The following is a 26,610-nucleotide window of genomic DNA, read 5'->3' on the forward strand; positions in this document are numbered from 1 at the left end:
CGAGGGGTAGCTGTGGCACTGTGTACAGGTGACAGTAAAAAGGAAAATATAAGATGTCATCTATACGGGTGCTAGTATAGGTGCACTTTCTAAAAATCTCACACAAATTTAGGGTTCCTGAATTCATAATTACAAGCAGCACAACTTCACTAGGTCTTATTGTGGATCAAATGTGGTATTAGTGTTTTACAGAGGGATACTAACATACCATTAAAATACAGAATTCTAAGGTAATGACATGACAGAACGGTAAACAGTACATGGAACACGGTCTGCTGCACAAAAATAATCCACATTCTTTTAACGTGTCATTTTACGCACAGCCTATTATCTCTCTCTGCTACTTTTATTTTTGACCTCAAACGCCACCACCAGCAACAACCAAATCGGCAACAGCGGCTGCACCATCGGCACGAAAACAACATCCAACAGTTGCTAAAAACCGCGCATCTATTAGAATCCGAGTCGTTCCAAACTTCACTTCACTTCCCGCGGATGACGCGGGCAAATGTGGCGGACGGACCGCGAGTGGTTGGCGCTTACCTGCCCGGTGCGTAAACGGCGGAGGACGCGGGGTGACAGCCGGAGTTGAGCGGAGAGTGATGTGGAGTCGGATGACTGACTGCTGACTGACGGACTGTACGCTTCACACGCTTTATCACGGACGCACGGCCGAAGCGCGCACAGCCGGACGCGGATTTTTTCCCCCCTCACTTCCTCCGCGAACGAACCAACCTAAAAACCTCTTGACGCTGTCACAAAGCGAAGGCAGCGGTCTGCCTTTCGCTCATTCCAGTTGAAGAAAGAGGTAATGAAATCTTATGAAGAAAAAAAAAAATTACATGAGATACTTCGATATGTCCCAAAGCTGTATGTCTCCCTCATCTGGCCGCTGGTGAGTACACCGTGCGTAAAGAGCTCTGTGCCATCCCAGAGACGTTTAAATGTGGGAGCGCTGTGGAGAAACATTCGTGTAGAATTTTGGGGGGTGATTAATGCGGCAGTGTTTATTTATATTAATCTATATTAAATGAAAATTGCGAGTATATGAGCCAGATTCACCGCGATGATTTTGCTACCCTCTTATTTTTTAATCTACAAAAATATAGGGAAAGTGAATCGTTTAATTGCATTAATAATTAAAGGGGTTCCAAAATAACATTCCTCCAACAATGAAGCAATGCTGTGGGGGTGGGGGAGCGCCATAAAAATAAATAATGAGGGCTGAAGCCTTTATCATACACACTTAGTTTATAATTTTCTCAGTCTTGAACTGAACTTGAACATACACTTAATTCTCCCTGAATGATTTAAACAAAGGTTTAACATCCTGAATTATTTTGAGCAGATCTCTGATTAAATGAGGTGTCGATAAGATTCACAGCTGTGAATCACCTAGGCGTTTCCCACCTGTGACTTCAACATAGGGGTGTATTATTGAAATACCTGAGGGGCAAAAGCACAACAGCCGTCACAGGTGGTGGTTCTAAGGGTATATAAGGAGACACTTCAGAAGTAAATCTGTAGTGTGCAAAGTTGCATTAGCAGAGCAGCAGATATCTGACATTTGGAGGTAAGTCCAACTCTTCCTCTCTTAGCACCTGTCTAGAAAACAATACTCGCCCGAGTTCTTCATCACACATTTTACAAAATCCCTCTTAATCCCTGAAATGCAGATCTTGGATGTTCCGGCCCATTACATAGTGTGCTCGCTCTATTTCCTTGTATCTTGGTTCTGCTGTGTTCCAGCATATACCTTCACAGCTTAAACTACATAAATCCATTGATCCATGTCTCACCAACACAACACTAGCATGTTAAGCATTGCCTAATCTGTCTCATGCTACCTGGATTTTCATATTGGAGAAATAATCCTGATGAAGGGGGTGGGGGGCAAAGTCACCTCAGGACCAGTTTAAAAGCTTCTTATCAGAGGCCTGCACTCCCACCATTTAACGTAAAGAGGAGTGATAGCCTTTCAACTCACAAGCTGCAGCTTTAATTAAAGCTGCTTGTGAGTGTGTGTGTGTGTGCGTGTGTGTGTGTGCGTGTGTGAGTTGCCTCTTTAAAAAACAAGAAAAGATCTGGACTACATTAAACAATGTGGTGGTCCTCTGGAGTTCACCGTCAGGAAGAAACAGATGCTTCTAAGGCCGATTCATCTTGACCAAAGTGATTATCGCATCTCCAAACACTCACAATATGCAAACTCGACTGACTGAAGCCATGAAATTTACATTTGTTTGACGTCTCCAGCAGGACTTGACCCATACTTGCACACAACTTACATCTAACATAACTGATACGCTCTATTTTTCATTTATTTTCACGCTTGCACAAATTAAACTCTTCGAAACGACTGAAAATACCCCCTGGAGTTCTTTGTAAGTATCATAGTAAACATTATAGACCCACCTACATATGGTGAGGTCATGGACGGGGCATCAAAAACTCATCAGAGCTCATTTCCTAGAGTGCCTTATTGCCAAATCCACAAATAGATGTAATGATGGTATAACACCCTTAACACTTAAAAATTTAGCTGCTAATTGTTTGACACTGAAGGTCTTGCGGATCTTTGTCATTTGATGGGGGTGAGAAAAGGCTTGCGCTTGACTTGTGCACATACAATAGCAGAACTACAGGTGATGTCACTGACCAAGCCCATTGGAGTCTGATTTTCAGCGAGCACGTGGGTATTTCTGAAGTGAGAGCAGCCCCATAGATTTGCAGACAAAAGGACCTTTAAAAGATGAAATCAGTCTTTTTTTTCTCCAGTCAGTTTAATTTTACACACAAAGATTAGTTTACTTAGCTCGGTTTTCATATTTCCACATGATGTTTGCACTGACGCATTAAGCTTCTTTTAGACGCACAACAGCCTGTAAAAGAGCTGGGCTTTAACCAATCAGTTTTTATATTAGGCCTGTAGCCTGCGCGTTGCTCGAGCTGAACTTCCTGTTCGGTTTTATAGGTTTGCCGTTGATCTTGCGTAAGCAGAGTTTAATGCACATCAGGAAATTCTCATGAAATAACAGATTGTTCTTATTTCTGTGCTGATCATGTAACAGCTCCCTTTTTAAGACCATAAAAAAAACATTTCCAACAAGCAAAAGTGCAAGTTGAAACAATGAGAAAACTCTCAAAACAGCCATAAAGACGCTCAAACATAAGGTCAGCAGAACATAAATGAGAGGGAAGCCAGCGTGTTATTTGAACAGATTTATTTGTAAAACGCTTTCTTTTCCCATCAACATTATGACTTGATTTTGTTTTTACGTAAAGCTCATCACAAAGGAGAAGATACATTCATAGGCAGGTCAAGAAAGGGTTAAAGAGGAGCAAGCATGTACCCGACCTCTATAGTCATCGAAAGAGAAAAACAAGGCAACTGGCTCAAGCTTCAAGCCTAACCTAAACTGGCGATGGCATCAACTGACAAACAGAAGACGGAAAAACACGTGGAAAGACTCTTGTTTCAAACAGGCTCTGCAGAACTATGGACATTTGTTCAGTACCGTTTACAGTTTCCTTGGTGTGTGGATTAGCCATGGAGACTCTGAAGGTAATCAGCAGTGTTAGACGCTCATCAACATCCGATTGTGCTTGTTATCCTTCTAAACAGCCTCACAGTCAGTGACAGAAACACTATCAACCAAACGTGAAATGAATCTGGGAACATCAGCCAGATGTTCAAGTCAGTAAAAGATTAGAAAAAAAGGCTTTAAAACTTGTTTAACAATGATAAAGTGTTTAATTTTACTTCTGTTGCAGCCTGGCTGCTTTAAACTTTGACACTCTTTTAGGAGCTTGTTGGGGAGGCGGAGCGTCAGGCGCCACCTCTTCCTGTTTTCTCTCTAAGATGGTGGGAAGAGCAGGTGGAGAGATGGTCAGGTGGGGGACACTCAGAATCATCGGGTCCTTTTCCACCACCGTGCCGGAAAATGCCTGCACAGGAGGAAAAGAGCCGGTTAACCTCCACGAGGGCTCACTCTCCCTGCATTACACTTGGGTTAAAGAAGTCGGAGGTTTATCGTTAGTACAAACGGTGCATTTCTGCCATATATTCCCACTTTGTGACTGGCATTTTACGACTGTTCCAGTGCACAGAGCTTTAACTCAAAGAGGCTTCTGAGAGTTTGGTTATGTTCTCATTAAGGGATATGAGGCTCAGTGGTGTAATTTTCATGAGCTGTTTCATACTATCGGAATATTATGCGGTGTAAGTGAGATTAAAGATCAGACAAAGGAACGTGGCTGATTCGGCTGATGACGTGAAGACGAGCGTGTAGCACTCACCTCAAACCTGCTGGGGGTGTGTGTCGGTGCTGCGCCGGGGCTGTCCTCCTCTGTGATCCCGTCACTGGTGTCGCTGTGTGCCGGGTCCTCGTGGCTGAGGCCGCGGCCGATCACCCTTCGCTCCTCAAAGTCGGCCGCGCTGCTCTCGCTCGTGTCGCTGCACACGCTGTTTTCCCTGCTGCGGGACTTCAGGATGGACTTCCTGGGGAACGGTTCCCCGTTCTTCACATCCACAAACAACCTGCCGTGAACAACAGAAACGTGTAAAAGCACATCTACCTGTATATTCTCTCTCTTATCTCCCACATGCTTCCTACCTGTAAATGTCTGCCGGTGTTGTGATTTTGTGGAGCTCGTGATGGGAGTGACCGTTGCTGTGGCTGTTTTTCCTTTTCCTCTTCGAGTGTTCCTTCTGCTCCTTCCTCTCGCTGAACTTCAGGGTGGTGTTTTTGCCCGTGTTTATCCTCACCTGAAACAAACGGCAGAGGCGAGATAAAGGGAGAGCCCGGCCAGAATGAATCTTCCGTTTGACAAAAATGAGCCTGACCTTCTTTGGTTCGACTGTGTGAGAGAAAAAGATTGTAGGCAAACAGCTGCCTCCCTCTCCATCAATGTCCTCCTCCTCCTCCCGTCTGTCTGTGCTGGCTGGTGCTTGACTTTGAGGCAGAGACATCCAGCTGGGCTTCAGGCTCTGTTCACTTACAGGAGCCGCCCCATCTTTCTCCTCTTCTGAGGATAAAGACGACGTGTCCTCACCGTTCGTGTCTGCGTTATCAGATAATCTGAAGACGTGACACATTTGAAGGCATTTTAAAATGCGGTGATTCGAAACAAAATGCGGAAGGATGGAAGACGAGTATGTTTACCTGTCCTGCTCATCCTGCAGCGCTTCAAGTTTCTCAAGTTCATCCAGCCGAGCCCACAGCTCCTCCTCTGTCAGGATGCCTTTTCTTTCCCCTCCATCACTGCCTTCCTCTTTGTTTTCATCATCCTCTTCTTTAATATCCAGTACAGCATCCAGTTTGGGTTTGGAATTCGGCTTGTGTGCTAATCTGCGCTTCCCTTTTGAAGGAGACAAATGGAAATGAGTACAGTAAAAAGAACAAGTTTCTTATTTCTCTCTCTTTTCGCCAGCCAAAAACCAATCTGATGGAGCAGAAAAACTGTCAGAGATACCTTTGACGACAACGGCGTCATTGTCTTCGACTTCTCTGATATCAACAAAGTCTCCTTTCATCTGAAAGGAAAAAACTAAGTGTCCTCATTTCAGGCTTACACAACATTTTGACTGTGAGACAACTCGTGGTGACAGAACTTACAGATGTCATGGTTTCCAATTTCCTTGCAAACTCCACTCTGGAAACAAAGTTTTCCTTGGTCTTGGAGAGGTCATCGAGTTCATTCATCACATCTGCATAAAACAGGAACAGTAATAAGATACTTTATTCATTTACACACCAAACTGTGTCTAAGAGATTATTTATTTCAGAGGCACCCGGCTACTCAAGAGTTAAAGCCCAGAACAAGTTGGGGGGAAAAAATTTTGAAAAATGATGACACAAACAGTTCATAATATCTTCTGCCCTGAATACTACTCTGGATCATTAAATCTTGACAACAATTAAGCCCTTTTGCTAATAGCAGCAGAGGGCCCCTGTTTCCATGGCGATCGGGAGCCCCTCCAGTCAGTGCATCAACTGAAAGTGAGGAAAGGTCAAACACAGAAGGCCTGACAATTCAGCTGCTCTCTGACACATTTCAGCTAGCTATGTTTGTATTACAGCACTTAGCTCTGTAATAACAGGGTGGCCAAGGTCAGGAGAATGGGTGGGGAGAGGGGGGCACAGACGGCTGCGGATGGGCTGTGGCAGCATATTTCTGCTTCACTAAACACTCTAATAATGTTCACATCAGAGATCGTTACTTGGGCCCATTTGACTCTATGAGAATTCGGCAATGAGCAGCAAGGCAAAAACAGTTTGCATAATGTATATTACAATGAATTATTTTCCCTCAAAAGTCAGTCAAGCATTAACGTCTTCTGCAGTGGGCTCCAGTTGGAAAGAATGACAAATGTATGAGTTGCTATGAAAAAGATCTACGGCGGGGAAACTGACATTAATGAACGTGGCCAACGTAGAACTGCGAGGACCGCGCCAGATGTGAACCCCCGGGATGAATCCTAAATTAAAAACACTCCAGCCAAATTTGAAAGCAGATATTATGCCGCCATTTCACTTCACCAAACACATCGTTAAAATTGTGTGAATTCTACCATCATGGTAAGAGATGCTCCCATATACACGTGGTAAATGATGCTTCAGATAACAGGAAGTCAGTCACTGCGCCTCAGTAATTCTGGTTAGACTTGATGCAACAGCACCCTCTGCTGGGCCTACTGCAGCATTAGTTAAGAATCACTTTTTAAAAACACACACACACACACACACACACACACACACACAGCAGACTTACGCTTCATCCTGTGGGCCACAAGTTTCTGAGCCTGTTTTGCGGAGCACTTGGCGAACCAGTTGTCACCCAGCAATACTGTAATTTCATTGGTGTGCACAAGCTTCCCAGGCATGAAGGCTAACGAGCCAAACGGCACCTGTGTGGAGCACAATTGACGTGAGACCGAAAACTCTCACGATGCTGAATAAAGGTTGTGTTGTGTTGTTAGCTGTGAGAATCTCACCCACCATGATATCATAGGACAGTTGGTCTGGAAGGGTCTGAAGCCGCTCATTCAGGGCTTCATAGTCACCCGACACCTTCTTCCTGCAAATGAAAAAATTGCAAAATATCAACCCAAAGGCAACTTAAAATGATTTCCATTCAAACCACTGCTGGCCTCCTCAACACTCTGGAATGTCGAAAGGAACAATAAGACAATCACAGAGGAAGTTCCTGTTTCAAAGACGGAGGACATGGTGTAACACAGGTGGCCTCAAGGACTTCCATTTATCTGATACCAAGAAATTTTGGAACTAAATAAATGCAACTGTAACAGCAGAAGCAGGAAACATTGCTTTCACATAGAAATAAAGAGGACTGTAAACAGTTAAAAGAAATGTCGGAGCAAAGGTTGTTGTATCTGATGGAGAACTAAGTGTGTAAGTATTTGTGTGTTATTACAATCTGCAAGTATGGATTCAATTGGCTGTTTTCAATTGCTGATCTCATGGAAGCAGCCTTGAAAGTGAGATTAAAAAAGCATAAATGGCAAGTGATGAAAAGAAACGATGAGTGTATTTAGCCAATCAGGACAGTCCTGAGGGGCATCAACGAGGGTTCTGGGAAAGAAAAACTGGCTGAAGTCTGACTTTTGTTGTTCTCCGAGTAACAAGTCTGGACAGCAGAGTGTAGACATGCGCCCAGATATTCTCTTTTCACATTAAAAATCACGATACATAAATCTGCAGAGCTCCACACAGACATCTTTCCTCCTAACCAGTGGAGCTGAGAACACTGCAAATCTACACTGGGTAGATTTCCGTGATGCATAAAGAGAAACCAAACAGCTCATGTCTCCTGAATTCTTTATATGTCTGGGGGGCAAGATGGAGGAAACAGCACAAACTATGTACAAAAAAATGTATAATCCCCAATGACACCAAAGTTTTACTGTTTTTGTCATTAAATAAGAAGCTCTAATTGGGGCAAACAAGAGCAAACAAAAGGCTTAGGTTTAGGGGTCGCTGGTTTGTTCTACAATAACCCGGAGTGTCGATCGGGGTGGAGGGGGGATGAATGGCTACATATAGCTGTCAGTTTGAGCACAAACACCATCATGAATTCACACAAGTGTTTCCACTCCATCTACATGATGCGAGTTCCTGACAGGGCAGCACGGCTCCGTGTCGCCACATGTGGTTTGATACCTGATACCTCCCTCATTCACTCACCTGTCAGCTTTGCTGCATTTGTTTGTCCAGACTGTGTCACACTCTCATCTATCAAACAGCTACTTTTTTTTCTCCCCCAGGAAGATATTTTGACATTACACAAACCCAAGTTATGCCCGAGTGTCATGGGTGTAGTCTGCTGTAAACCCAACAGTTGGGTTATATTTCATGGGACTGACCCTGAAGAGATTGAATTAAATCATTCAAAATAAATAACCACAAAGCATCAATACTGCCAAAAACACATGTATAAAAGTGATACATTCTTTTCTGGCTCTGTTTGAGAATTCATTCAACATCATGTTGATGGTAATTAGGGTGAAATATAAAGTTGTTGGGGTTTTTTTTAAGCACTTTTGTCTAGACAAAAATCAGTAATTAGCAGAACGCATTTTCCCTTTTTAAGAGAAGGTCCCTGAACAGAAAATGTTTATGAAACATTCACAAAAAGCATAACAGTGTTTCCATTTTAAAAGATATTTGGAACACTAGTAGCAACCATAAAAAGATACATACTTATACATTCTTTTCAGCAACATCTCAGCACAGTACAAGTTCTCTTTCCCACAAGGGAATCGACTTACCAGTGCTGAATCTTGTTTTCACAGTCTTTCACCACCTGTTTCAAGGACAAACTCGTTAAAACACGAAAAGTGATTAAAAACAATGTAACCCACAAAGTGCTGGGCTTCAACACTGTGATCAGGGATCAGATGGTGCTGCAGGATGTCTGCTTATATTACACACACAATATTTAACCAGGAAAAGGAAGCAGGAAGCCAAAGGAAGAGCAATAGTCAAACAAATGATCGGAAACTTTAAATTACTGTTTCAGACTGTGGGAGCAGTTTATTGCAATCTTCATGTTAAAACAGAATAAAAATAAAGAAATGCTAATGATACTATTGTGACGTCGTGGTCATGCGTGCTATTAACGGGGATTTCAATCCTAATCTGCATGCACGCTCATGGCTCCCACGAAACACTTTATAAGGACTAAATTCATATAAATGTCAGATTTTTCCTGATCTTTATGGTCACACTGCGACCATGTGCGTCTTCGTAAGACAGTGGAACTGGGACAGAAGTGAAACTGAAAACAACAAATAATCACTTCACCGCAGCTTCAGGGCATCTAAGCATAAGGAAGGGAGAAAGTAGCACTATAGTTAGTTCGCAGAGGAAGGACAAAATCTGAAAATCTTTCATGTGAAAAGACTTCAGGAAGATGAAATGGTGCTTCTGCTGGTCCGCCGCGTGGCACCGACCAGATGGTGGCTAATGTTCGACGTTACGGGCCAGCAAAATGTTGCAAAATACCTTTTCCTGTTCCTTTCGGAGCCTGACAACTCCGTCGAGATTGTCGATAATCGCATTATCCTTTCCAGCCATTGTCATCACACGTACGTTACACAAGTGGTTTTAGTGAGCCCGACACAAAGCTCAGGGGTTGTTGTGAGTCCTAAAGAAGTGTTTATGAATGCAGAAGCAGCAGCTATTCCCCACCGCCGTTCTGTGCGTATTCATAAATAAAGCAGTGATAATTATCTCCACGTTCGGAACTGATATCATCTCACACTTCCATTTCAAGGTTTTTGCATGATGTCCAAAAATATCCAGGGTTTTTTAGATTCCCAGCGGTTATCAAACAGTCCTGCTTACTCTCACTGCGACGTGCACCTCGAGAGGTTTAAAATGACGGCGGGGCTTCCGGTGAAAGATTTCAAAATAAAATAGAATACTGCCTGTCCCAAAACCTTGCAACTGGATGACGTTTTCAGACATCGTTTTCAACAAATAAAGTAATTTTATGGCCACAAACTTCTATCTCGTTGTTCTGCTCTAATTGGAAGAGAGCAGGTGAGAGGGATTTGTCATTAAGCAGGATCAGATACGCAGTAATAAATCATGACCCAAATATCTACATCGCGCCGAGAGCTGTCCTGTTCCATGCTTTTATTTTAATGATAGCACGTTTTATTTACGATTTTTCCGGAAAATGAAGCCAACTGGACGTAGCCGGATTTCCTAGTGCACCCTGGGTAAATGTGAAGAGTGCCCAAACGTAAACAATCGTCATATTATAATGAATGACTTTCTAATCTCTAATCTACAGCAGCGCAAACGTTGGAGTCAAACAGTTAATGGTGATTATGTCCCCTATAGCTATCATTGTGTCTGACGTCCTCATTTTGTAGATGGAAAGAGGTGAAACAAATGGACTCAACGCTCTGTTAATCAATACTACTGGGAACCTTCATATAGTCGCGCATGATCTTCATATATATTGAACATAACTCTGTTGCTCGTTTAATGTTTCGCGTTCGTAATCGGCTCGTTGGTCTAGGGGTATGATTCTCGCTTAGGGTGCGAGAGGTCCCGGGTTCAAATCCCGGACGAGCCCTCTTTTAAATTGGTGTATGTATATTATTACAAATACTGTATACGATATAGTGCGACGCATTTTCTAAGTTTGAGGTCAATATTCAGATAATAGCTAAAATGACGACAAATCCTAGCTGAAGTGTGCCATGACTATAGCAGAACAGTATATTTATAGGTTTCTATGATTTGCAATTATATCTTAAAATTTCCTTAAATACAATCCCGTGAGCTTTATGATCTGCTCTGTAGCAATCTATAGAAATCGATTACTGAAGAAGCTGTGCACGCAAACCACGGTTCTATGTTATATTTTTAAAACGTTGAAAATCAGATTGTTCCCGAATGTCCCTGAACGCATCTCGTGTTTTGCTACCATCAGCCATTGCGACCGAAGCCTACTGGAGCTCAAAAATCGAAAGTACCCGGCAGAAGCTAAGTCTTAGACGACTCCTCAGCTGCACTTCCTCTTGATCATCGACGAGGACATCATAAAGTAAGTTAACAGCTGTTTTGTAGAACAGCGGGGTTTGTTTCTTCTAGAAATGGCAGAACGTTGAGATATCTTTGATAACATGATACCTGTGCTGTCTTCTACTGATGTAAGCGGTGGTAAATTAGTTGTATGTTGGAATCGTGAAGCTTTAACTATTTCTGACTGGAAAAAGCTTTTTTTTTTATGTGAAAGTGAATTTAGACACAAAGAAGCAAGCTGTGGTTCTGTGGTTGTTTGACGACTTAGGGCCTCCTTGAAAACATTTTTTACTTTCGTTATGCACACGGTCTAAACTGGGGTGTGTCCAGTCTCGATTTTAAAAATCTCACGATAAGGTCTAGTCCAGGGGTCGGCAACCCGCGGCTCTGGAGCCGCACGCGGCTCTTTGGCGCCGTCCTAGTGGCTCCCTGGAGCTTTTTCAAAAATGTGAAAATGGAAATTGTTTTAATATAATTTCTGTAGGAAGAAAAACGTGACAAACATTCTTAAAGTTTAAACATTTTGGGTTGCCGACCCCTGGTCTAGTGAGAAAGAACAAGGCCTTGTATTTGTTGTCTGTTTCTTTTATTTTTGAATATTTGTGTTAAGTGTGTCAACCTCTTTCATCGTTTCTAACATTACATGTTCTGTACGCAGAATGGCCCATCGGCTTAATGACGTCATGCAACTATGTTGTGAGCTGTCTGCTAATCATCAGGTCAGGGCCACTATCAAGGGTTCGTCCAAGGGAGCAGCAGCAGCAGGGGGACTGGCCTTGGCCGGGGGGCTCGTTGGTGGTCCTCTTGGTATTGCAGTTGGTCAGTGGAAATATACAAAACAAACCCATCTTTTTCCATTGTTGGTGATTCAAATTCCATTTGATCTATAGTGTTTTTCCCAATCAAAATCAAACACATCTGGCTTACCATTTTGTGGACTTTATTTCACAAGTTGGAATCTTCCTCCCCTGTAGGTGGTGCTGTTGGAGGCCTCTTGGGTTGTTGGCTGACCAGTGGACAATTCAAACCGCTGCCTCAGGTGTTAATGGAGCTCAGTCCTCAGCAAAAGCAGAAGCTCTATGATGATATGATGGCCATCCTTAGAGACATCCAGTGGATAGATTTGATGCAATTGACTGCTTTAGTTATGAAAAATGGCCCACTGAAGCAGCGGCTCATAGGTGCCCTTCTAGGATATGTCACCAAGGAGCTCCAGGCAGAAGTACAATATGTGGATTAGTTTCCATTTAGATTCAGATTCAGATTCAGATCCGTTATTGTCCCACACGGGGAAATTTACAGTGCAACAACAGCAACAAGAGCACTCAGAGAAAAATAAGATAAAATCAAATAGAACAGGATTTGGAATATACAAAGAGGATTTATGTTTAACTGGGACTATGGAATTTTAAGAATGGAAACTGTTTATTTTCTAATAACAAACAATAGAATGATGATGTGAACCTCTGGGGAACAATCATCCAGTGTAGAGTGTGAAGAATTTTTTATCATATATGTAGTGCAAATATATCATTACCTACACGATCAACTCTTAATTGTATCTCACTTGTTTTCACATAATGTACCCCATCCTGTGAAAATGTAAACAAATGAAACATTTCTACACCGTTAGGAATGGTATTTAAAAAAAGGTTTTTAAAAAATAATTAAAAGGAAAAAACACATCTTGCAGTCCTTGTGTGGACATATGATTTGTAATTTAGGGAACTATTAGAAATGTTCTTGAGCTTTAAATTGGTGCTAAACTTTTTTAACACATTTTTATATCGTAACTTTATTACTCAGCATTCAATCAATGTATTTACTCATTTATTAATCAAACTATTCATTAACTTTTAATTGTTTTATGTAGCACAAATCCTCACATTAAGTGTTCTGTTCTTCCTTTATGAATAAGCTTGGCTTTTGTCAGTCTTCATGAAGTTTTCCCACATCCACATGGGTCAGACCCACATTTTGTAACATACAGTATTTACAGTATTTACCACTGTGGAGAAGATTGTATTTGAAGACCTGAACCATCTAAGTCTTATTTTACAATAATTATCATATTACCTAATAAGAAATTTGATGTGATAACTCTGCATAATTATTGATTATGTAATTAATTTGAATTTGAAGAATAAGTAGCTCCATTTCTTGTCAGAAAGGGAAAATTTTTCAATCGGCTACCGTAGCTAGCTAGCTGTTGACATTTGACGATCATGTTTGTGTGACAAATAAACACATTTCAAATATAAAATGTATGATTATTTAGCCTAAAGCATTGCTAACGTGATTATTTGAAGCAAGTTATTGTTATAGTTTGAAGTAATTTAATTCAAAATCACACTTGGATAAATGGGTCATTTTTTACCCATGTGGTGTAGTGAAATGGAATTTGATTGTGGAATGTAAACTGTATACAAAAGGAGGAAATTGAAATGGTATTCTATTGTGAAATGAGAACAAAAGGAAGGGTGTGGGAGAGCAGACGGAGTCCATTTGGTTCCTCATTCATTTATGGAAACAAAGGTTGAAGGAAGACCAGCGTCAAAGGACTGAGGGGGGGACATCCTCAGGCATTCAACTTCTTGCACCAGCCGGAACACCCGCTGTGAAGACGTGTGCACCTCAGAGGCGGGCCTTCAACTATATAAGATCAGAACTGTATACATTGAGCAGAGATCTCTCCGCATGCTTCCGTGTGTGTATCCTGACCGACTGACTGGATTAAAACCATCTCCTACGCAGTAACTTAGATTAATAGTTTTTCTTCTCCAAACGGCTAAAAATTCCACGACAGTAGTAATCCAAAATCTATTTTATTCCTAAAATAATAAACAGAAAATGGAAGCATTGACCTTGTACTAATCAAAAACAAGATATTAAAATTATAATTGGGACATTTAATAATAAAATGAATTGATTTTTAAAAAATACAGCAAAGAAACACTCACCCAGCCTGAAAACACATAGAAAATGAATGCGGGTCATTTTTGACCCATGTTGTGCATTAGAGGGGGTGTTCATATGTTATGCATCTAAGGGTTAAAGGTCATTATGTGCAGAAATTAAATTGGGAGTATTTTCAGATGACATCTCCCAATATCATATAGCAAACACCTGCTAAAATCATTCATTATGTTTACAGAACCCAGAGCCCCACAGTAGAGCTCCTGAACACAAAAAGGCCCAACAGATGCCAGTAGTGAGCTTTAGGCAAACTGACGGGTCAGAAAGATTCTACGCATTCATGGGGCTTCATCACAATATGAGATGCTTCTTGTAAAATTAAGTGATGCAAATACACAGAAGGAATTACTTTTTATTTATTGGGAAATATACATTTTCTTACACCTCCAAACGCCTAGCTCGAAGCCATCTACACACAGATGGGAGAGAATCTGAGGTACAGCTCTAGGAGTTAGCCCACAATAACAGTATCATCATCAGGGAATTCATAAAAGGGGACCTCCAGGTTAAGAGGAGCAGGACCCTTTCTTATTCTTCCCGAAGCATCGTAGTGGGAGCCATGACAAGGACAGTAGTAGCCTCCATAATCTCCAGCATTTGCAATTGGCACACAACCCAGATGGGTGCACACACCGAGTACAATGACCCAGCGTGGGTTAAGTACTCTATCCTTGTCGTGCTGAGGATCACGAAGCTCCCCAAGATTCACGGCCTCTTCTGCGGCAATTTCTTTTTCTGTACGATGGCGCACAAACAGGGGCTTTCCTCTCCATTTGAAGGTCATATTTTTGCCTTCTGGGATGTCACCGAGCTTGATTTCAATCTTCGACAAGGCCAAGACATCTGCTGAAGCACTCATAGAGGAAACAAACTGGGTGACCACTGTCTTGGCTGCATAGACTCCAACCACAGTGGTGGCACCTGTAAGGAGGTAAGAGAATGCCCTTCTCCCATCACTGCTGTCTTTAGATGACTTGTTGGCATCGATGACCTCAGGGCGGCGGTAATCAGAAAAGTCAGGGAGCTTGATGTCTGTATGGGCAAGACGGAGTCCTCCTGGAGCCAGAAGGTCACACATAATTCAGTATTAAACACAAAACTAAAGATACAAACAAAAATAAAGCAGGGGTACTGGACAGGTATTGGGCTCATTCACATCCTCACATCATTGCGTATCTGTATTAGCTCCTAATCAGTTTTCTGTGTCCATTTTCTACATCCAGGACTGTATTTACATGAACAATGACAAAGTTTTACCAGTTTTGGTCTCTATACAAAGTAGGCCACACATTTCGTGTTATTTTGACAGCCGAGACCATTAGCATAGAGGTGTACTGGTAAAATGCTATCACTGTACAAATACCTATATACATTTCATATAGTGTAGAAGAAGTAATCATATTTAAGTTACAGGAACAAATAACAACACATTTTAAAATCCAATAGCTGCCTTGATACAAGATATAAAAACCGCATATAAGACCATTGACCAACAATTACAATACCAATTACAATGCTACCTCTGCTAAGTGCTAATAAGTCAACTATTTATGTCGTCAGTCATTACCGGTACTGATATGATAAACCAATGGACAGGTCAGTCGTTGTTTATATTCTCTGTACTGATCCGCAGTAAAAAATCTTTTTAAAATTTCATAATTACGTTACGTAGAGGAATATTTCTTGGTTAGCAACGCTAACATGCTAGCTAGACTGTCCTTCGTCTTACCAACAACAGACGTCAGCTCCTTAATTCCAGGGAGCACCACATTTTTAGTTGTACCCTTTGTTGCTCGCAAAGAGGGGGACAAGGTCCCGCAGCGACCAACTAAGGCCAACATTTGTCCGAAAATAAGACTCTTCTACCCCCAACGATGGGGACGACCTTGCAATCGTAAGTCTGAAGTGTAACTCTATAATTTCCTCTGCTACACACATGCCCCTCAGCACCAAAGTTCCGGGTTGGAGTCCGTGAAATGGTTCCCATATTTTTTCTTACAAATTAAATTCCTTCCAAAATCTTTAACTAATTCCTTGGAGTATATATACACTTACTTTCAAGAGGTTGTTAATTATTTTAATAAAATAAACAAAAAATCAGGAGGCTTAGTAATTTGGCACAGGCGTTCTTCTTAGTTACCTGTATGTAAGGGTCCTTATGATGTAAACAAGGGTCCTTTTGTAGAATAGGGAGGAGGGTTAAACAATGGTAACGTGAGAAAAGGACAGGAAAATGAAAATACCCAAAAGAAAATTGTTTCTTCTAGTTATTTTTGCATATGTGGCATTTTCGCTCTATGCTGCATACAGTGTCTTCTTTAGCACTAAAGTAATCTCTCGCGTTCACAGAGTGGTGAAAAAGGAAAGCTCGGGTAATTCAATTTAGCAGGGGCGTTATCTAGCATGTACAATAGATGAGATAAATCAAAAAATTGTGTATTAGCAGCTAAAGCTATTTTTTTTACTTATGAGAAATGTATTAAACGCAAATTGGTAACTGCATTTTTGCAGGGGGTGTCAGAGATGGCGGCGTTGCTCCATTTCTGACAGATGAATGGAATCCGTGGGAGGATGAGCAGGTGGTGTACAACTCCGCGTTGAACAAAAGGAGAGAATCCTTCAAACAGCACATGAGTCGAATTAACAACAAACCAAAAAATCACAAGGTGCAAATCTGGGGAAAAGCTGCCATAGGTGAGTTATTATGTGGTATTATTTGGATCTAAAATAACAGTATTGCCAAATTGATTCATTTATAGTTTGTAATATGATTTAGTTTTGAAACATGCAGTTAGCATTACTTCTATATTATTACTATTTAGAGTTTGAATGTATAGATGCCTTGCAAACACTTGATGAATCTAAACACCGAAATGGCATTTGACCATTTTTCCCCCTTAGGACTTTATCTTTGGGAACATATTTTGGAAGGACCCCTTAATCCTACTGAAAAGGTTGCACAATGGAGAGAGGGAGAACTGCAGTCAGGAAAAATTGATTTCAGGTAACAATTTCAGGAAAGTCTGAAGTCGGATTCAACACATGTTCTGTTTTGTTAAATGCAACAGATACTTTACATTTAAAAAAATCCAAGGCATTAACTTATTGTTCTTTGTCTTTTCTATTTTCAGTTTCTACACAGGTCCAGCTGTGGTTCAGGGTCATGTCCCTCTGAATATGAACAGTCTGGTTGTGGTCCTGAACGGCCGCGAGCAGCAAAAGATCTCCTACTCTACACGGTGGCTTGAACATGTCCAAACTATGGTACAGTCGAACACTGTGTCACATGTGGCCGTGGTCCTACTGGGCAGTGAGCAATGCAACAATAACTGGATCAGCCCATACTTAAAGAGAAATGGTGGCTTTGTGGAGTTGCTGTTTCTGGTGTACGACAGCCCCTGGGTCAATGACAAGGATGTCTTCCAGTGGCCTCTTGGTGTTGCTACGTATGCTTTTTCTAATTTTTCTTAATTATTGTTTTTATAAATGCACTGTACTCAAAAATGTGTGATTTTTATAAACTAACATATAAAGGTATTTTCCTCTCTTTTGTCCAATGTTTTGCAGGTACAGGCAATTCCCAATGATTAGACCCAATCCACAACTCATCACCTCTACCAGACCATATCTCTGTAATTTCTTAGGGACCGTTTACAAAAATTCCTCCCGAGAAACTCTCATGCAGGTTTTACAACAGTCTGGCCTGGACAAGGAATGCATCACTGCTGCCAGGGAGAAGTAAGTCCGTAATCACATGCTTGGTAATAATGACAATAAAATAACTATTCTCACATGATTGGGTGTTTTTTTATTTAGGTAGGATGCTGCAGCCATTTTAAGTTCTGAAAACCAAGAATCTTTTTAAAGTAAAAAAAAATATATATCATTTGCAAATAAAAATTATCATTTGCAAAATGAAAATGAACAGACTCACCTCTCAAGAGTCAGGCCAGGTTGACGGGTTTTGGTTTGGATCATTTTTTGTTGCCTGGCATATTTTCTTATCTAAATTTTTCTAATCTATACAGATTTTTTTTTGGCATTATTGAACATCTCTAATTGACATCTTTCAAAAATGGAATTAAGCGCTATGAAACATACTTTTTTAATGTCAAATGTTACAAAGATGATTTCTGAAGAGGAACAGCTTTTTATGGTTATTCTGGTCTCATTAATTGATTGCAGTTGTCTGCTGTTTAGCATTTTATATTAGTTTGAATGATTTGAATAATTCTTCAGCCTGACTGTTACATTTGGACTTAATGTCTAAGATGTAAGTTTAAATGTTTGTTATCAGATTCACATTATCAAGTCGGGGTTTTTTTCAAAACACTGACTACTACACTTTTTAATGTGTTGATTATATCCCATTAAATCTACTATTTACAGCCAATACCTAAAACTCGTGGAACATTAATCTCTATCTGAATTTTTGTGTTACTTATTTTTTCACCTTTACGTTTGTTTATTTAGTAAGTTTATCGCAAAAGAGGGCTCGTCCGGGATTTGAACCCGGGACCTCTCGCACCCTAAGCGAGAATCATACCCCTAGACCAACGAGCCACGCTCAATAACGCGGACCCAGTCTGAACAGCACCCTCTAGCGGCCTCTTCTTAAAGCGCTGTTGTCTCCTTGGAGGACAAATCTATAGAATTGATTCAAAATAATTGAATCAGTTGGCTAGTCAGTCACCCTTGCTATGTATAGATTGTGCATTCCATCATCTCTTTCCCTACCATTTCAGGTGGCTCCCCCAGGAGACGGCAGACACACTGAAGCGCTATCAGACAGCTTTGGCCCAGAGCGAGCTCACACTCTGCCCAGTCGGCATCAACACAGAATGCTACCGCATCTACGAGGCCTGCTCTTATGGCTCTGTGCCCGTTGTTGAAGACGTTATGACACCCGGGACGTGTGCGTCCGGGCCCAGTTCTCCACTACGTCTGCTCAAAGCCGCAGGAGCACCCTTCATCTTCATCAATGACTGGAAAGAGCTACCAGCCATTTTAGAGAGAGAGAGGGGGTTAAACCAGGAGCAGAGGGTGGACCGAAGGAGAAGGCTGCTGGAGTGGTACGCCAGCTTCCGTCAGCAGATGAAGGAGCGGTTCACTGAAGTCATTGAGGAGATGGTCTTCAAAAGTGGCTGATCAAGGTGTTCTTTTCAACACATAAATGGGTAAACATTAGATATTATGATCATTTTTTTTCTAGTTTGTGGAGATGTGTTATACTACTGTGCTGATCTTGATGATGCTGTGAGCGTAATATTTATAAACCATTGACATATGTGGTAAAGTAATATAGCTGCCAGTAGAAATTTTACTATATGTTTATCCTCAATGTTTACATAGATGAATGTCAATATATATGAAAAAAAAGAATTAATATAAGCTTTGCCTTTACATTTTAAAGTCCTCATATTTCAAAATTAACTCACCCAAAGTTGAGTTTTTCTATTTAAATAAATACAGTTGATCTATAAAGCAAGTCTGAAACAAAACCCTACCCATAATTTAACAACGTGTGTAAAAGATCAAAAATCCGAGACTGTTTTTGGCCTTGTTGGTACTGCAAGCTTTTATATTGTGAGCGTCAGTTTAAAATTAATAGTTTAGCATGTGTTTTTTATAATCAAAACGTGAAGCCTTTATTCTTTTTATATTTACTAAAGTCCTGTGCTGCATGGATTTTTGTTTTTGTAACTGAAGTGCAATAAAAATAAATGTACTTAATCGAAAGGCGGAGGTGCTTGCAGTGCGTTAATGTCGCCAGAAGATAGCGCTGTGGGCTCAGCAATAATTGACAAAACCTATAAGATTATGGCAACTGAGGTAATAAGTATTTCTTTGAAGAAATCAGCCATTGAATAGCTAAAAATATGTCCTTAGGTTGTCATGAAATGTCGAGTTTTCCGTTTTGCTTCTGCAGTCCAACATTAAAAGTCTCGTGAGAGGGTCAAAGAGGCACGAAAAATGACATCCATAGTCCAGCACCAGCATCTTGCATCTCAATTGTATCTAGAAAAATGGTGTAACACCAAGTATCAGGTTTGTCGATTTGGAAAAGTAATTTAAAAACGTTTCTTTTTTTTCTAAATCAAGTAGATATTAAACAGTGCACTATAAAACAGTTCCCATTGTTGATGCATGAAGAACCATTTGTGGCTTGCAAAGACAGCATCCTCTGAATTCTAATTCATGGTGCTCTTTTATAGAACACCCTCTGGAGTCTTAATTTCCCGGAAATGGCAGAACTACCTCTTAAAGTCAAAATTGCAATTTGAAAATTTGATAGAACCTGGGGGAAGTTCAGTTTGCAATCAAGGACTGCACACATCAAGCATAAACTGAACTGAGTCTGCATTAACTCTGTATTTGTATCATTAAACCACATTATTCTCTACAGTACTATGATTGATATGTCACTACTGGTATCTGCACTGTGTATTGCTGCCCTTGTTGCTCTGTAGATTCTGGGTGTAAACTATTATGTGTTGTTGCTAGGCGCTTTAATCCAGGGCCATTGTACCTCTATTCTCTCAAGAGAAGATGTTTCACCTCTCAACCGAAAGCCTTTCTCAGCTCTGATAAAATGGCACTACCTAACGATGCTACCAACAATAACTCAACAAGGGCTTTCATGAAGCTTGTTAGGTCTAATTCGCTGGCAACTGATAACTGATACCAAGAGTAAGTTCGAATTTGTTACAGCAGCAAGGAAAAAATAAACTTGTTAAGATGTTTTAATGGAGCTGTTTGAAAGCTAAGGCCTGGGACTGGAGAGGGGGTCTTGAAATGAATGCGTGGGGTAGAATAAATACCTGCTGAAGTAACAACATGCGCTCCTTTTTCCTTGTAATGTGTGATTATAAGAAGATAAACGATTTTGGCTTTTGAATGAGCAATCCCATCTAAACGGATGGGAGGCGTTTGCGTAAAGTTATAAACCAAATGAACTAAATGTACTGCACATTTGACCCCCCCCCCCCAAAAAAAAAAAGAGTCGGGAGTGTCGTGCGCCTGGTGTCCGCTCTCTGTCCTACGTGTACGCAGATCCCTCCCTCCGCTCTTCCCCGCTGGCTCCCCCGCTGCTGCCTGCTGCAGTCGGCCTGCCCAGTCTGCCTCGGAGCCTGCTGGGAGTTGGAGGGGGAAGAAGCCATCGAGGGAGAGTAGCCAGGGAGACCAGTGCGTGCGTGCGTGTTTGTGCGTGTTTGTGCGTGTCAGAGAGCGAGCGAGAGAGGGAGTCCCGAACTGGAAACCAAAGGACACGCGCGCACACACGCGCGCTCCCGGTTTCCACAGACTTTTACTCACTCCGGACGAGTTGTCGGCCACCGTAAAGAGCGCAGAAAGCCGCCATACGCACGCGGAAAGTTGCGCAGTTTTTTTTTTTTTTTCTTCGGTGGTGGTTGGTGCCGTGTCGCGGCGCGCGCTGCCCCGAGGAGGATTGACTGGCCGGAACAGGACCGCGGTTCCCCCCGCAGCACAGCGCTCATCCGGAGGGGCCATGAAGCATTAAAGGCTGCTCTTTCTTTCTTCGCCTCAGATACTTTATTCCTGTTCTCCCGTCTCCCCTTTCTCGTCCGGACTGGGATGCGGCGGCAGCTTTAGGATACCGCTAAAATTTCTTCCACCCCCCCCCCACTGTGAGAAGTTTATAACGAGGTTGGGAGACGAGAAGGCAGAAAATGTCCACGCCGAGGTTTAAAAAGGATAAAGAAATCATCGCGGAGTACGAGAGCCAAGTAAAAGGTGAGGGGGGAGAGTTTACAGATGTGTTTTTCGAGGATTATCACCAACTGGGCGGCAGGCTAACGTTGGGGTCCATCACAACCTGGGTATGATTTTTAAAAAGTTAGCAAATCCTGAACCCATCCCCCGGTGTAGATTACAACCACGTCTCTGTATAGAATTACAATATTAGTGCACATTGGTCTTATGGAATTACTTGCAGATCAATGGCTGTTACGTTTTTATCTATGGGGTTTCGCGGTCTGGTGGTGAACGAGACCAGCAGACTCACCTAAAAGCTAACCTGTAGTCTCATATATGTCGGTTTCATTTATTCTTTTAACGTTCAGCCGTGATACCGGGGTTCCCTCACCACACCAGAGCCAGAATCCTCCCTCCCCTCCAACTGAAATGTTAGATCTTGAAAATCCACCTGAATTCTGGAGCAGCACAAGTCGAGGCAGCACACCTGCTTGTTGCTCAGGGGCACTTCAGAAGAGCGGTGCCTCACTTGTGGTTTTCCTTATCGTTTCCCCCGTTTAAACCTACAAGCCCACACGCTCACTCCACAACTCAGAAGTGCATTTTGCTGGGACCGAGGTGAGGCTAAGACACCTTCGCGGTGCAAGCCAAACTCGCCTGGTCTCACCCTGTGCGTGCAGAACAGAGGCAGATTATTCCCGGACAGAGCAGTATATGAAAGAGCCAGTTGCTGCTCTGGGGTAACCATGGGGATTTGGCCCCCGGCCAACCAGCTGAAATACCACCTATTCACAGCCCTGTATCCAACCTCAAATCCAGAGAATGGGGGGAGGTTACCAGGGGTCGATGGGTCTTTTTTTTTTTGAGGGGGGGTATAGAACTCAGTGCTGCTTGAGGAATTACAAGATTGCATGAGGTTGGGCACAAGCCCTGTTTGTAAGGAATGTTCGCCAGCACTCTTTTTTCCCTCCCTACGAGAATGACTAAGGGCTTTCAGCCTTTAATAGAGGATGATGCACGGTCATTGGGGACACGGAACGAGAGATGACGAAGCCTCCCATTTGTCATGCGCGAGCCGGCAGGGAAATATCAACAACCTGATGCTGCTGAGCGTAGCTGCTGGGAGACAGGACCACCAGAGGCCCAGTAAATCACCATTAATACGTCTCCTTAAGGATGCTTTGTTCGGATTTTTTTTGGCGTCATACCCAAGCTTGTAATCCAGTGTAAATGCTTCTCTGAGCGTATTTCAAATACTTTACTAACACGTTCCTGTGTTTGATTAAGTGGGATTATTTTTGAGGGTAAATGAGAGATAAATAATGAGGCAATCTTCACTCGAGTATTATTCTTTTCTGCTCAAAAGCGGCTCCTGTTTGCAGGGATAATGGGGCGACCACATCTGCAGCGAGCGGAGGCACATTTTGGTGAACAGGCATTGATTACTGAAGGAGCAGAGGAACAAGCAGCTCAGTAAACAGCAGAACTGATGCGTTATGCTTTGGCCACTTGAAAAGTTCTTCTCACGACTATATTATATAACACCTGTCTGGTGTCTTGTGTTCTGACTGCTTTCACGCCCACGTAGCTGCTATTTCAGACATCCATAAGTTATTTATTTCTTAATTCAAAGACAGTCGCCTAAACAACATCGGCGATGGCACCGAGTCATTCCCGCAGACCGTCTGTGAGAACTGAGGCTGCAGTTCTGAAGACACTTATTCATTCAGCTCACATTTGCTCTTAATTTACCCTCCAACAGCCTTTTTTTAATGCAAGGATGAGATGAAAATGGATCCCATTGTGGTAATTCAGGGAAATGAGCCATCTGTTGCTCCATCGGGGTTTATCTCTCTCTCTAATTGATTAAAGCATAATTACCTAAAGGAGGTTTTGAAAAATCGAGATTTGTGCCCTTTGAAGTGCTCGACATTCGCTGCCCATTTAGTGAATTTCAAACACAGCAAGGAAGGTGGCCCACAGAATAACAACACTGCTGTGTGTGTGTGTGTGTGTGTGTGTCTTCTGCCCAAAGTGTTAGTGTCATGTTAGGGTGTGGCCAGCTGCTCATAACTTGGCGGGGGCTCGAATGGCAGACTCTCTTGCTCCTCTGTCGGGGGTCTTCCACCAGGTCATCGTAAAGGCTGCCCCTTGTGACCCGCCTTCATGGCTGTTAGAAACCAGAGCCCTGCCCTTCCGCATACTCAATGAAACTGCCGGCTCTGTTTATGTGCAGAGAGATTAAAGGCAGGAAGTTTGCAAGGTCTTGGTTGTCTTAAATGAATAAGAATTGCCATGTGGTTTAAGCCATTTGTCTGTTTGTAAGGGTACATTTGGGGAATTGATTTTATCTCTTTAGTAGTAAATATATAATTATTGTATTTTAAATGCAAATGTGTACACACTGACAATATGGTTCCTGGAAATTCAAGTACCGGTATGCTGACGTGAATTAAATCAGACACATCTAATTGGAAAATCTGTTCCTATTGTGACACCTTTCCTTTTTTTAAAAAATTTGTCGGTGTTATAAACTGTGGGTTTGGGAGTGGGTTTGAGGCCAGCTGCCATTATAACCTGACCTCCTGTGACAGTCAAATACCGTCCTGTTAACACCATGCCGGAGACCCATGATGTAGTGTGCCTCGTGGCATGTGAAGCCGCCCAGAACTCTGCTGAGTAAATATGAAACATGAGAAGGGCTGAATGTGTACATCTATTCCAATGTAAACTCTCCTATACGTACCTGACTATATGAGCCAAGGTGTCTTCATATGAAAGTGGTGCTATGATATCAGTACAGTGTTGGCATTGATATTTATCCATCTTCTTACAGGTATATCAGATAAAAACTCCAATATCATCACTTGCAAATGGGACTATTGCCTTTGTGACGGCCCTCTCAGGGGTGTTAATGTAGGTTAAAGCTGACGGAATCACACCCTGGAGCACTTTTTCACAACCTCACACATCCAGCTACACACCTGCCATCTGTTTTTTCAATCCTTCCCCAGCCTTAACTGTGTGTTTATTCAACCCAGTGGTATAGCACAGGGCATGCGACTTGTGTTTAGAGCAGTCATTTTGATTCATACATAGGCAGAAAAACATTATTGAAGCTATTGTTGGTGTTTGACCCTGTTTAGTTAACATTTAGCTCTGTTTTATTAGCTATCACCAGAAAAGAAAGTAAAACAACCTCTACAATTATATTGAGAGTTGTCCGAGGATTTGACGAGATCCCGGTAACTTTCCAGACATCTTTGATTCTTTTTAGCCACTGTGGTGGCCGAGCACATGGATGGAAAGGAAGACGGACGCAGTTTGACCATCGAGTCGTGGTGCTGTCTGCCACACAGTAAGACAGGATTAGTGAGAAGGAGACTGGGGGAGGGGACAGAATGGTACGAGGTCAGCGTAGGAATAAGTGAAGGCGGAGGTTAGAGGAGCTCTGCCTCACTGGACTTGTTTTAATCTGCGGCTCTGTGTGTGTTCAACCAATTCATTTCCAAACGTAAGCCGTTTATGTATTTAGCAGCAGCGAAAGCCTCGCAAGATGATCGCAAACGTTCTCTAAGTGAAATCTCTTGGTTCTTTTCCCCTCCCTGTTTCACTTAAACAATGCAACATCTGCCACTAGAACTTCCTCTTTTCTGTGCAGTCACTCTTCAGAACAGTCTGGTCACAATATGTGGTTTGGTTCCCCTCTAATTAACCCCCCACTAGGAATTGCAGCAGAGCTGTAAAGTGTCCCAAGGTGTCCTTCCACCAAAATCTACCACCAAATAGTACTGACCCTACTTTTTACATCTGCAAGTCTTCTTGAGTAAAACTGTGTTACCTGGTTCAATTTTAGCTTGGGTATATGTAAATTGTTTGAATTCAGACAATGTAAAGGTTTACTTTTTTAACCTTGTGTGTGAGCCTGGACCTGTCTTGTTCTACATGGATGCAGTTTCCCACACTCCTGTTATCAACACCAGCCCCCCCCCCGATGTCTAGTCTTGCCGATTTCAGCCTTTTGTTTTTGCATTGTGAAAAATACTTACAAGCCAAATATAGAACGCAATCCACCTCAGTGTTCACTTGTGTGTGTGAGATGCCTTAATAGTTTCCCACTGCATCGCCGTAACAATAGGCGGTTCTGAGAAGGGTGACGTTTGTTGTGGAAAGGGACCAACCTTATATCAAAAGCGAGCAGAGCAACAGTATGTTCAGCACCTAACGGGTGGTGGAAAAGCAATAAAGGCCCAGCTTTTCTTAAAACAATACTTGAACTATGTCACTGCTTCTGGATGCATTTAGTGTGGATTTATGGAGCTCTGAACATCTGATTTATGTTTGGCTTATGTACAGCTGGCGTCCTTTACTTCTGTCTGTACGAAGGCTATCTGCACGAACGGCAGAGTTCACAAAAATAGCCGCAGAGCAGATTTTGGATCCATCAGTCTGAATTCGAAATCACACTTTACAACATTAAATATACACACGATGACTTCAGATTAACCTTAAGATTAGAACAGAACACTGGTGTTAACTGTTCCCTGCGGAAAGAGCAACCTTGTTTCCCATTGCTTACCTTCACTTATCTTTTCCTTCCATTCTTGATTAACAGATTTAATTTACTGATCACAGGATCCCTCCCCTTTTTCCCTCTCAACCTTTTGACCCAGTGGAAGCAGGCTTAGCTGACCTGCTAATCAATAGCCAGTGTCCATCCCTGGAGGCACTGCTGCCCTTTTGGACTCCTGCTTTAGGTGAGGCTTAAGGTGGGGTGGGAACAGTGCCATAAAATGGTATTATTAAAGTGGCGGAGACAGCGGCAACATGAGAAATGTCTCCTTTTTGTCTATGTGCT

The 26,610-nt window shown here is 42.1% G+C and overlaps 5 protein-coding genes and 2 non-coding genes across 9 annotated transcripts in view; 4 read left to right on the top strand and 3 right to left on the bottom strand.

Annotated features, from left to right (window-relative positions):
* Positions 1-3,207: 3,207 nt before the first annotated feature.
* uri1 (URI1 prefoldin like chaperone) lies at positions 3,208-9,909 on the bottom strand. Its single transcript, XM_003967536.3, has 11 exons — positions 9,528-9,909; positions 8,792-8,826; positions 7,002-7,080; positions 6,775-6,910; positions 5,619-5,710; positions 5,476-5,536; positions 5,166-5,361; positions 4,847-5,081; positions 4,617-4,768; positions 4,300-4,540; positions 3,208-3,948 (listed from the first exon to the last, which is right to left on the bottom strand). The coding sequence occupies exons 1-11, from the start codon at positions 9,603-9,605 to the stop codon at positions 3,760-3,762; spliced, it is 1,494 nt and encodes a 497-aa protein (XP_003967585.3). The 5' UTR covers positions 9,606-9,909; the 3' UTR covers positions 3,208-3,759.
* A 326-nt stretch (positions 9,910-10,235) lies between these two features.
* Positions 10,236-13,326, top strand: zgc:112052 (protein C19orf12 homolog). 2 transcript variants are annotated; one of them, XM_003967428.3, is made up of 5 exons: positions 10,236-10,354; positions 10,972-11,085; positions 11,722-11,882; positions 12,038-12,308; positions 12,746-13,326. In XM_003967428.3, the coding sequence occupies exons 3-4, from the start codon at positions 11,723-11,725 to the stop codon at positions 12,301-12,303; spliced, it is 426 nt and encodes a 141-aa protein (XP_003967477.2). In that variant the 5' UTR covers positions 10,236-10,354; positions 10,972-11,085; position 11,722; the 3' UTR covers positions 12,304-12,308; positions 12,746-13,326. The 2 variants fall into 2 exon arrangements, 1 of the variants encoding a protein (XP_003967477.2); XR_003889695.1 differs by having other exon boundaries at positions 10,240-10,354; positions 12,038-12,414; positions 12,523-13,326.
* Positions 10,540-10,611, top strand: trnap-agg (transfer RNA proline (anticodon AGG)). Its single transcript has one exon. It is a non-coding gene; the product is annotated as a tRNA-Pro (tRNA).
* Positions 13,327-14,373: 1,047 nt separating the features above from the next.
* LOC101078837 (cytochrome b-c1 complex subunit Rieske, mitochondrial) lies at positions 14,374-15,986 on the bottom strand. The gene is made up of 2 exons (XM_003967430.3): positions 15,769-15,986; positions 14,374-15,095 (listed from the first exon to the last, which is right to left on the bottom strand). Exons 1-2 carry the CDS (start codon positions 15,878-15,880, stop codon positions 14,491-14,493), a joined length of 717 nt encoding a protein of 238 aa, XP_003967479.1. The 5' UTR covers positions 15,881-15,986; the 3' UTR covers positions 14,374-14,490.
* A 204-nt stretch (positions 15,987-16,190) lies between these two features.
* rxylt1 (ribitol xylosyltransferase 1) lies at positions 16,191-20,872 on the top strand. The gene is made up of 6 exons (XM_011607339.2): positions 16,191-16,411; positions 16,551-16,733; positions 16,941-17,043; positions 17,171-17,485; positions 17,607-17,777; positions 18,785-20,872. Exons 1-6 carry the CDS (start codon positions 16,273-16,275, stop codon positions 19,185-19,187), a joined length of 1,314 nt encoding a protein of 437 aa, XP_011605641.1. The 5' UTR covers positions 16,191-16,272; the 3' UTR covers positions 19,188-20,872.
* Positions 18,531-18,602, bottom strand: trnap-agg (transfer RNA proline (anticodon AGG)). The gene has a single exon. It is a non-coding gene; the product is annotated as a tRNA-Pro (tRNA).
* Positions 20,873-21,147: 275 nt separating the features above from the next.
* srgap1a (SLIT-ROBO Rho GTPase activating protein 1a) overlaps positions 21,148-26,610 on the top strand; it is a 47,145-nt gene continuing 41,682 nt past the window's right edge. Inside the window, exon 1 of one of the 2 annotated variants that reach the window (XM_011607340.2) lies at positions 21,148-21,791. In XM_011607340.2, the coding sequence (XP_011605642.1) occupies positions 21,728-21,791 (64 nt within the window). In that variant the 5' untranslated portion in view covers positions 21,148-21,727. The remainder of the gene's footprint in view (positions 21,792-26,610) is intronic. The other variant, XM_011607342.2, reaches the window with a different exon arrangement.

Source organism: Takifugu rubripes, chromosome 9, assembly GCF_901000725.2.
Source record: "Takifugu rubripes chromosome 9, fTakRub1.2, whole genome shotgun sequence".
Classification (NCBI taxonomy): domain Eukaryota; kingdom Metazoa; phylum Chordata; class Actinopteri; order Tetraodontiformes; family Tetraodontidae; genus Takifugu; species Takifugu rubripes.